This window comes from Osmia bicornis, chromosome 9 (assembly GCF_907164935.1).
Source record: "Osmia bicornis bicornis chromosome 9, iOsmBic2.1, whole genome shotgun sequence".
Classification (NCBI taxonomy): Eukaryota; Metazoa; Arthropoda; class Insecta; order Hymenoptera; family Megachilidae; genus Osmia; species Osmia bicornis.
The window spans coordinates 311924-323649 of record NC_060224.1 but is presented as its reverse complement, the minus strand read 5'-3'; the positions used below and the strand labels follow the sequence as shown (position 1 = coordinate 323649).

The following is an 11726-nucleotide window of genomic DNA, read 5'->3' as shown; positions in this document are numbered from 1 at the left end:
TATACATATATACATACATTCATACATGTATCTAACAACTCGCATGACATTTAAAAGATACCAGTATTTTCCTTTTCGTTTTTCATTTGTAACTCTTTTTCAATTTGAAATAAAATTTATAGATAATTAATTTAAACGAATCTAAACATAATTCACAAATTGTTTAGTTTTACAAGGTTATTATACAGTTAATTACTTTGTACAAATTTTTTCACTTTTTCTACAAAATAATATTCATACAACTTCATAATTACATTTTTTATACCGTTCATTCGATAATACATGTAACAGAATCCTTTACTTCTTTATACTTCTGATCCTTTACTTCTAAATCTGTTGAACATTTATAAACTATATGAAAAGATACTGAAAATGTAGAACAAAGAATAAATGAAATATACAATGCCTGATCACGTATGATGATTACAATATTCTGATCAAAATCAATTAAAATAGGAAATCAATATTTATCTGCTTTTGGAGCACAAAGTGCATTGCTCCTTTTGTACATGGTGGCAGCACTATCCCAGTGTTACTTCAAGGGTTAATTTGTGTTGCTCGACACGTATATTACCCATGAACTGCGTAAATCGTGTTTTCTATCACAAATTGTCAGAAACTACACTGTTAAAAGGTATGTTTACACTTTACGTACGACGGAAAATCATGTCCTATTGTAACAGCACACGCATTCCGTAATTATGGATAAAGATTAATAACTATTACTTTGTCGATGCTAAAAGTAGACGATTAAAAATGGTTGCCTTGTAACAGATCTGTCAAGCGATATTTTATTTCATTGAATTTCTACAATGCGATAAATACAACAGTACGAAATTCTTAGTTGTCAATGCGTTTAATAATAAATTCAAAGTAAATGCAAGAATCGATCGATTTCTACGAGAGAAAATATAATTTCACCGTCTATGCTACCATATGTGTAAACCAAGCAATCGCATATTTGAACATTTCACTCGTAAGCTTCGTATATGTAAAAGAGTTCAAGGTTCTTTATCTTTTTTTTTTCTTTTCAAATACTTCATTATGTTAAAAAATACTTGTTACGAATTCAAATAGTATAAATAATTTAATCTGTAATTAGCGTTTTTACTATTTATATATTAATTAAAATATTATTACTCAAGTATTAATATGTTAATGATAAATATATATTTAAAAATTAATTCTATTTCTTTGAACAAATTAAATCATCTGGATAGAGAATATTAGAAAATTCTACAACAGTGAATTCATTTATAGATATTTGTTTGCTACATTGCTAAATATACATTTGGAATGAAAATGAAGATTCCAAGCAATCACTCTGGGAATGACTATGGACATGAAACAGGGATTATCTCTTACATGGACAATAATTTTGAATCTGAAATTGATGTGCAAGGATCGGATGAAAGTGATTTCTCTGAATACTTGTGGATGGAAAATGAGGAAGAATTTGATAAAGAGGTTCAATAGCATTTAAATTATTCAAGTATCGGTCAAGATGGAGTAATTTATAAATATTTAGTTATGAAATGTTTAAAAAATATAGGTAATCCAACAATTAATGGAAGAAGAACTAACAGAAGAATGCTTAAAAGCAATGTGGGAAGATGAAAGACACGAAAGGAACACAAATTCTATTACTTGGTCTACCGCTACAAACACATTTGAGAATAATAGTGCTGAACTTTGTCAACAACTCAGTCATTTAAAAATGCACGATGATCTTGCTAAGCAGGTATAAATTTTGCAAAGTATATCTAAATTCTATTATAAAATACATAAGATTAAATTTATCCAAACATCAATTTTCAGAGTACACTAAATCCAAATGCAGCTGAATTTGTCCCAGCTTTTAAATCGGCAGTAACAGCTGTAAGTACACCACCAGAAGTTACTGCAGAATCATCATAGAAGCATTCACCATGCATTCTTTCCTTTAACCCAATAAAAAATGAGCTACGTGTATGGCTAACATCCACATTCTTTAATGACACAGTTATATCAATGGAATTATATTAAGAGTTAAATGACTGTGACTACACGTACAAAGGTATACTGAACATCAAAGCGGATAATACATAAAGCTGTTATATATACTATTCAAGATTAATGAATTCAGTTGCATAAACTTAAATTTAAAAAAAAAAAGCTATTCAAATTTTTATAGTCTTAAAATATTGCATAATATTATAAACATTTAGTTTTACATATATATATTTTGGCAATATAATGAGCAATGGTATACGCATAAATCACTGATAAATATTTGCAATTTATATTTCTTATTTAATTGGGGAAAAGTACTTTCGAAAGTAGATGTTTTCGTTAGTTTTATTTTGTACAAATTACTATATAAACTGAGGCAGCATACAAAGAAATAATACGCTGATTTTCGTGAATTATGTTGTACATAATATTTAAAGATGAATTGCTGTATCCCAGCGAGCGTATCTTCTTCTTCTTTTTTTTTTTTTTTTTTAATTCTTTCAGAATACTTGTTTTATTAAGATCTGAAAGTTTTTATAATGTAGTAAGAATTTCTAGATGAAATACTTTTCTAAGAGTTCCTTTTATAACACTTATTTTATACTGGTATATATCTTTTGCAATATCATTGACATAAATCATCAACATGTACTAAGGTCGTAAGAGTGATGTAATTAAAATGTTGCATCGAAAAATGTATTGCATCTAATACATATTTTGTTGCTAAAACATACTTAACACGTTTAATTATATAGAGAAACTTCTATGTTTTTACTGTCAATCTCCTTTTTTTTATCTTAAGAAAACTAATGTCATAATTCTGGTCCTCTATCAGCATACATCTTGAAAGACTTGAAGATCTCAAATGAAAGTCTTGTATAGGCTGTGAGGGACTCTTCTTGAGACTCTCTTTAGTAATATTGAGAGTCAATATATTGCTTACTTATTTTAATTAAGTATAAATTTTCCGTAAGCTAATATTTTGAAATTAGAACATGTATATGAAATGTTGTAATATCACAAAACAAAAAAATACTATGAGTGGTGAATTTATTTCAAATATAATAACTTAAATTTAAATGGTAAAACTGTATGTTGTACATTCTTTTCATGGCATCATGTTTCCTCGTTAAATCTTAATGAACTGTTGATATATTTCTGCATAATGAATTTCACCACTTATGTATATTATTTGGAACTTCATTATGTACAAATTTTACTAACATTTCTTGCATTGTGATAGGCACATAATTCAGGATTTTATAAGATTGCATATTGTAAATCTGTATTACTTTAGTCACAATATGCTTTAGTACGAATACAGGAACTGTGATTATGAAGCAGATTAAATAGATGTATCAGATATATTACTCACAGTTAAGACATTTTGTTAATTTCATAATGTTTGCTTTCTATTTTGTTTGTGAATTTTTTCTCACGTTTCGTATTTCTTGTGGCTCCTCGTGAAAAAAAAAGAAATGTATCTTTAGATTGTAATTGAATATTTTACAGCTATTTATAGATTTGTTAAACAGAATTAAATTTATAAATAGCAATCGATTTTAGTGATTTCTTTCAATATTCAAATATAACCTAGTATAAAAAGAGACTGCTTTATAGATTTAGGGCTATTTGTTCAACAGGATCTGATATATATTTAGTTAGTTACTGATTATTAATCATTAACTAATACTGATCAAATTACATAATATACCAATTAAAAACAGTTGTTTAATTTGTATGTTTTTACTTTTTGCAATAAAGTCACAAAAAAATATTTAAATACAAAACATACATTTATAACCACATAAGTATGAACCTTGTAATCACTGAATCTGTGTCAATTCAAATGACATGCAATATTTAAATCAATATTATTGATATTTTTAACAGCATGTCATGTATTATAATAAAAGCTGTTTTATGGCAGTAGAGACAGGAAATTTATGCAGTTATGATGTTATTACTATTTAATATGCTACTGCATAATACTTTTTCCTATACTCAAAATGTTTCACATTATCCTAAAATAAACATGAAATTTTTTATGAATTATTTTAATAGTACCTGTGTTTATTTGGTATATAAGATAATAATAATAATAATAATAATAATAATACTAATAATAATAATAATAATAATACTAATAATAATAATAATAAAATATTTTAAGTTTTAAAAGCTAAGCAACTGCACTTATTTCATATATGTTATGTATAATACAAAAGCAGTACTATAATAATAATAATAACAAACGAAAAAAAAAAAGAATTTATTCATGTAGTGCTAAAAGCAACTTGTAATATTTAGATTCACAGGCATAAATAATGTGCTCTACTTTATTGTCCAGTATATATATATATATACACACACACACACACATTTTTTCAACTTTATGTTGAAATTAAAAGTACAATATTTAAAATTAAAAAAAAAGAAAAAAAAGAGTTCACATAATATAAACTATATAATCAATGGTGAATTTTTTCTTTTGTAATTACCATTGCAAAAGCAATGTGTAATAAATTAGGATAAAAACAATTATATTTTTTAAATGATTGTGAAATTATAATTATTATACTAATGCCATTAAATATTTGCATTTGCAATATCCTTGTATCGTATTATTTCTGTAACATTTAATATATGAAAAAAAGTATATAATATACAAACCTATGTGATTTGTTTATACCTTTCAGCCTGCCCTATCCTTCTGAGCTAATGGTAAATACAACCTTCTAAATTATAAATTTATTGAATGCATGTACATATGTATATAAAATCATACCTAAAAAATAATAAACAGAGATATTTATTAAAAGCATCACCTTATATTTGGCAGTATATTAGTAACTACAATTTAATCTTACAACTACTTTTGTATAAATTAATATCTGTCTTGCAACAGTAAAAAATTGATACCAATACATATCGTGTTTTAAATCCTGCTAAATATGAAATTCTTTTTCATTACACACTTTCTGCAAACACTTAGATGTAGTTCAATATAACACGTGTATTATAATAACTACACTGCCACAACTGAAATAACATACATTATGAAATGCAAGTTCATAGATACTATTACATATTTGTTACATGTATAACATACTATTTTTATTATCAATTAGATAGTCATGCAATGTTTGCTGTAAAATTTATCAAGGTAATAAATTAAAATTAGTCAGTATGTCTAGATAACTCCTAAAACACTGACAATGAGTTATATGTGATAAAGTTCCACTATTAATGCTAACTTAAATTTTAATATGTACTACAGCAAATACTTGTATATTAATATTATACCAAAAGAAACAGTTATTTGCAAATCAATTAAAATGAAAAATTACAAAATTGTTTTTAATGTAATACTTTACTCGCATGAAATTGGTATCAGTTTTTTTAAGATTATTTCTTATATACTATGTGTAATACAAATTCACCATAAAGAAGTTTCTTTTTAAAATGTGTAATCGTATTTACTTATATACATTCATTAAATACTCATTCTGCAGTCTCTTTATTCCAATTCAATACTGTGTTATTTTTTTATTGCTTTTTTGTAAGCTTTACTGATAAAGAAGAATGAATCGTTTTTAGTAGAACATATATCGTCGAATAACGAAATGTGTAATTTTTAATTGTTTGATAAGCACATCGGAAAACTCAAGACAAAAGAATTTATCATTATCTTAAACATGTTTGCATAAATGAATTCATTTGCTTATATACTAATTATTTGGAACTGTTAATATAATTATTCACGTAGAAGAATACCAACCTTGGTATATGTATCTTAGCTGATATTATGTAAAAGCATAATAAAGTATGTAGCAATATTATTGTCAAAAAATTCATGATACTAAAAAATCCACACTCACATAATAGATTAGCAATATTTCAAGGCCTGAGATTACTAATTAAATTACTTGTGGTAACGATTGTTATATGCAAAAGTTAATAAATTTTGTAATACTTCAAAAGTTTATAATTTTATATGGGTAGTAAGAAACATTCACTTCTAGATATGTATAAGAAAGTATGTTGTTTGTATAGTTGTTAAATATAATCCTTTATATATTAAGATCAAAAATAGAAATAATGGAAAATGTATATCCATCAAATTCAATCCAGATAATATCTTGTATAATCTCATAAAAAAAAAAATAAAAAAAAAAAATGAGGCCCCCAATAAACTGTCGTGTATATATACGCAAATATATATACACCACTTATTGTTCAATATTATTTAATAGTAAACTTCTATTTGAAGAAAGTTATATATATAATTAAAATTTATATTTCCGTATCAGTTATATAAGTAATACTAAAAAATTGGCATTTCTCTAAAAGATACTTAGTTAATATTATAAATGCTACTATACAATTAAGTATTACAATCTTACTTTCTGTAAATTGTAAATTTCATTTGCAAAAAAATATATTCAATTATTGACATCTATGAGTAATACCGAACTGTATAGGTGGTTTAAGTAAAGTATAATTCACTTACTTTTTGTATGTATCTTATAATGATTAGAATATTATAATCATTATTAATTGTCAAATAAAGTGTATATAGATTGTAGATTACTCTTATATTCTATTAAGGAAAAAAAATGAAAGATTTAGTCTTATTAATTTGAATACAATTGTAGCCCGAAGTTTATACGTACTTCAGAAAAGAAGATCACTCTTTAATACATAATTAAATATTATTTAAAAATTAAAATGTTCATATACTGCATGTTTTAACTTTCAGACATTTAAGAGTTAACTTTTCTTTTATGCAAGACATTTTATTTTCAAATAGTTGTGTTAGAAATATTTTGTTCTCTTATCACAATTACAAATATGGAATTCATCTTTTTTCCTTCGCCATTTAAAATTTTCATTTTGTTTACTATACTGACAACTATTAATATTTATGATATATTATATCAACTTTTATTAAAAAACATTTAATCCTGCTTATCTGATAGTCTGAGATGTAGTTTTGCAGAAAGAGTGATTATAATTTTCTATACCTCATGATACATAAATTAATAATAAATGTGACTTATAAATTTCATTCAGCACATAATAGAAAATGAAACATCTTGCTAAACCAATTTTTTTTGAAGGTGATGCTATACACTAAGTTTTATTTTTATTAAATTACTTACAGATAAAATGTTAAACGCTTTCTGTAGGGCTTTGAAATTCTGAAAGTGCATGTATCGGATTCTGCACTTTCTTCTGTGAACCCTTACGCACTTTTGCTCTAACTTCTTCAGGTCTCTCAGGGCGTACTAACGGTTTTTTTTTCTGGCGCTTTCATTTTCCATACCACAATAGGAGACTGTTCAAACAAATGAAAAAAACGATTATTTAAAAAAATAAAAAATGTACTGATCGCAATTATATATTCTTGTTAAAACATAACTGATTCATTTCAATAGAACTACAAACGTAGTAACATTACATATATACTTACATACTGCATAATCCAATGGTTAGACGGTAACAAAGTTTTAATATTAATGTTAATTATATGTGTAAATATAATACAATTAAATCTATTTTTGCGAATAAATATATAATTCAAATGAATAATATTAGAAAATCAACAGTACTTACCGTTACTGTAGATTGTCGAGGATATTTTGTTGATGCAACATACGAAGCTTTAACAGTTAGAACAACTGCATTCATTAAATTCTTAGCTGCCTGAATAAGGGAAGTTGCACTGTCAAGTCCAGAAACAATTAACTCTCCACTAATATTTGTACATCTGCTTTGACTTTACTTGTAATATTCATTTGATGACAATACAGTGCTATACGTTGCAAATATGCTAAAAGATCTTTCTTGGTAGAACTTTCTGGGCATTGATCTGCTATTTGTCTAGTTAATTTATCTAACTTAGTTCCAGCTTCGGAAATTTTCTTTGCTGCGTTAATAACATCCATGGTTGTCTTTAAAGGTCCGCGACCTCTAGTAAAATCAGTCATTTCCATCATTATCATACACATATGCTTAGCAAGAACAATAATGTCATTTCCTGCATCGTCCCATTTGGCAACTTCTTTATCAAATTTCAATTTTTCACTCTTAAAGTACTCTACTTGTTGTAAAATTTTCTGTTTATCTTTTTCTGGCATCTTACGCATTGCCTCGCGAGCAGTTGTAATACCGCTAATTTCTGGATATTCGTCAACACCATGTTCACCAGTTTGAGCACTCGATTTACTACGAGTTTCTAATGTATAATGTTCATCCAGTTCAACATCTTCGGGGTCTAAATCTTCGTCCGCCTAAAAAACAATTTTAGTAAGTACGCGAAGAAAAAATTATATATAATAAATAAGGATAGAAAATCTGCAATTTGATATCTTACTCTATTCATTAATACAGCGCGTCTAATTTCACGAACTCCGTCGTAAACTAATCTCGAAGCATCTATAAAATCATTTTCATCCACATCTTTAGCAGGGTTACTACCTAATGCATCTACCGCGACTTCTACTCTCTGTGCAAATTTCGGCATTACTTGTTCTCTTAGAACTTTCACAGCTTCTAATACCCGTTTTGTGTAAATACATGGTTCATAATTATCCATTTCTGCTTGTACAACGTTACACACTCTAGCTGATCGTCCACGAATCGCACCCGCAGTTCTATCTAAGGTATCAGCATCACCTTCTTGTAATGCTAATACACATTTATTTACGTCTTCTAAAATATGGTTCTCAGATACAGCTAAGAAATCGTCGATGGTAGTAATGTCATCAACGGCTTCCGTTAATACTCTCACTTGATTCTCCCACGCTTGTCGAAATACTTCCATATTATCTAGAGCTACTTTAGACCGATTACGGGCTGCCAGCACACGTGCTGCGTTAATTACTTGTGGACATAAATTGCCAATCTGAGCTGCCGCATAACGAACCATTTTTACTCCATCTTCATTTCCTGACATACTACAAACTAGATTGGCAACCTAATTTGTATATAAAGTTGATTGTAACATTATATTAAATTAATATAACAGTAATAGCGTAAATAGTGATAGTAATAGTCTAAAGCTATACCTCGACCAGCTTATTGGCATGTTCTGTAAAAACAAGTGCATACTCTTCTACTTCTTTATCACGACCGTTTCTTGCAGCTTCAATGAGTACCAATAAAGGTACACTCGTTTCCAAAAAACTATCAGATACATGATCTACAACCGCTTTTCGCAACTGTCTACGGAGATCACGTGTTTTTCTACACATATGGTCAATTGCTCTTTCCAAACCTTCTGATTGTTCTTTAACACCCATCTATTAAAACATATAAATCAAATTATTAAAAACAAAGTATGAACAAACCATTGTCGCATAAGCAGCCAAATAAAATCTATGCTATTTTTTAACTAACAATGACAGGTACAATGTATTACGTTTTTTAATGATATAATATGTACAGTACAAGAATTATTATAGGATAACTAAAATAACTGTGAATACTGAATTATTAACAATTATTTGTTAGTGCTTGTTAGTAGGTAAATAAAATATAAGTGACGTATACATACATATAATTCCAAAAAAAAAAAAAAAATTTATTTAACCTGCAAACTGTATGAGAGAACGCAGTTTTCATATTTACCCGTTTCCCACCCTGAGCAAGCTGTAACTGCAGTCATTAAAAATAAACACAAATGAGTAGAATGAAATAGACTAATAAGAAATATATCAATTGTGTTAAGTGACAGTGTAATTACTCATATGTACTGAGTAGTTTCGTAAAGTGAAATATGAATGAAAATAAAATACTGCTGCGGTCGCCGTAAAAGAGGAATTTATAAAATACTTACATTATTCATATATTCACTGAGTAAATCCTGCAGTGCTTGCCTAACTGCATTACATTCTGCGACAATTCGTTCTCTACGATCATCTCGTGTACATGAAGAATCTGCCATTAGTGCAGCACCACTGATAATGCTTTCTAATCTTTCCTCAAGGCTAGGTCTTGTACGTACTTCGTTATACGCAAGCGGAGACATCACCATTCTTTCATCAAAATCATCTAATGCTGCAGCTAATTCTCCAGGTCCTTCATAAGGATGCTGACTATCAACTGGAGTTTTTCCTTGTGCCACATCATTGATAGTATTTACAGCTTCACAAACTTGCTTCAAAACATAATCACGATTTGCTTTGGCTGCAGCTAATTCAGGATGTCTAACATAAACTTTAGAAGCAGTAAGCAGCATTGTTGAATGTTTCTTTAATACAGCTCTAGCTGCTGCTAAGTCATCCCTTAACTGAGGATCTTTTAGTTCTTGTTGACGTTTTGCAGCTTGATTCATTAGTTCTGATGCATTTCTTCCAAATTGTTTTATATTTTCCAACAATTCTCCTTGCGAGGATGCATTTTTTAATTTTTTCAAATCATCCTCTACTACATGTAATGACTTTAGCAATAAATGCACATCAACCATATCTGCTAAAATAAGTAAACGTGTGACTGCAGATAATAAATTCCTTGCAGCACGGACCATATTGCCTCGTTTTAAAGAGGAGCAAGGATCTTCTGAAAATTCTCTATAAAGAATAACAATATTAGAATGTATTTAAAGTATTTGACATGTTACATGTTACAAATATAATAATACAATACCTGGCAGCAATGCTCATTGCAGCACCTGTTTTCCTTACTTCTTCAACAGCACTTAACATTTCAGCAGTAATATCAGGATTTTCATAAGCAATCTGTTCACCTTTTTCAATAAAATTATTAGTTGCTTTTTCTACAGTTCCAACCAAAGCACTAGCCCTCTTTGATTTTCCTTTCTTTTTCTTACTTGGACCTTTTGTATTTACAAGTGTAGTTACTTGTAAAACTAAAGGTTCTAATGTCTTTTCTACAGACATGGTACGAATTTCTAAATTTTTGGGATCCCATTTTAATGTTATCGGACCAAAGTGATCTGACATTTTTGTTTCTTTTTAGATAAATCAATCCTAAAAGATAGAATGTTAAACATTTATTATTGCGTGTAATTCAATGATGCTATAAATTATAGAAAAATTACCTGTGCCTTTTTAATACATTACAGATAATTTAAAAGCAGAGAGATGCATTAGATGTGTATGAAAAAGTACCATTATATTAATATTTCTAGAAAAATATTACCTTTTTCATTATATTGCTTTAAATAAAATATTTTTAAAAATGTAATCCTAATAAGCAACAAATGTTTAGAAGAAATGAGGCGTATCAGAATTCAGAATGCTCTGATTATTTGAAAAAAAATTATATACAGCAAATATTGTATGTACATATATACATACAAGTTAATAATTTCTTACCTTCATGAAAAGATTACAGTATAAAAACCTATGGAATCACTAATAAACCCACGTAAAACTTATTCTTCTCTTTTATAAAATCAATTACATCGAACACCAATATCAAGTACAAACAATTCTATATCACTTCGATGCATTACTCATGTCACCTACTCCTCATTTATGACGTCATGATTTCCACCACAGTTGAAAAGCTAACGATAGCTGAACCAACCGGTCTACGCCCGAAGCTTTGAACATGAACATTGAAGCGATGCTTGCAGGAGGTGTTCACGGCATGATTCTTCGCCTGAAAATGCAATAGCCAATCAAAAAATTGCTTTTTCAAACTTTCGAAATTATTTCATTGGTAAATACACTCACCTTTGTCGCGTTTAATGCGTACTTGGT

At 28.1% G+C, this 11726-nt stretch overlaps 2 protein-coding genes across 3 annotated transcripts; one reads left to right on the top strand and one right to left on the bottom strand.

Moving 5' to 3' along the window:
• The first annotated feature begins 505 nt into the window (after window positions 1-505).
• Window positions 506-2725, top strand: LOC114877425 (polyadenylate-binding protein-interacting protein 2). Of its 2 annotated transcripts, none has more exons than XM_029189997.2 (4): window positions 506-634; window positions 1261-1467; window positions 1553-1741; window positions 1819-2725. In XM_029189997.2, exons 2-4 carry the CDS (start codon window positions 1297-1299, stop codon window positions 1915-1917), a joined length of 459 nt encoding a protein of 152 aa, XP_029045830.1. In that variant the 5' UTR covers window positions 506-634; window positions 1261-1296; the 3' UTR covers window positions 1918-2725. The 2 variants fall into 2 exon arrangements, with proteins under 2 accessions (XP_029045830.1, XP_029045829.1); XM_029189996.2 differs by lacking the exon at window positions 506-634 and adding an exon at window positions 716-976.
• Window positions 2726-4728: 2003 nt separating this feature from the next.
• LOC114877419 (catenin alpha) lies at window positions 4729-11533 on the bottom strand. The gene is given in 11 exon segments (XM_046287202.1): window positions 4729-7296; window positions 7298-7333; window positions 7612-7760; window positions 7763-8288; window positions 8372-8974; window positions 9066-9299; window positions 9628-9654; window positions 9836-10568; window positions 10645-10988; window positions 11060-11145; window positions 11337-11533. Coding segments are annotated over 9 exon segments (2754 nt in total). The 5' UTR covers window positions 10962-10988; window positions 11060-11145; window positions 11337-11533; the 3' UTR covers window positions 4729-7167.
• Between the last annotated feature and the right edge of the window lie 193 nt (window positions 11534-11726).

Coding starts and splice junctions, on each gene's coding strand:
- LOC114877425 (XM_029189996.2), top strand. CDS start 878: ATGCAAGAATCGATCGATTTCTACGAGAGAAAATATAATTTCACCGTC. Junction 1,468..1,552: donor AGGAAGAATTTGATAAAGAG/GTTCAATAGCAT, acceptor TAAAAAATATAG/GTAATCCAACAATTAATGGA. Junction 1,742..1,818: donor ACGATGATCTTGCTAAGCAG/GTATAAATTTTG, acceptor ATCAATTTTCAG/AGTACACTAAATCCAAATGC.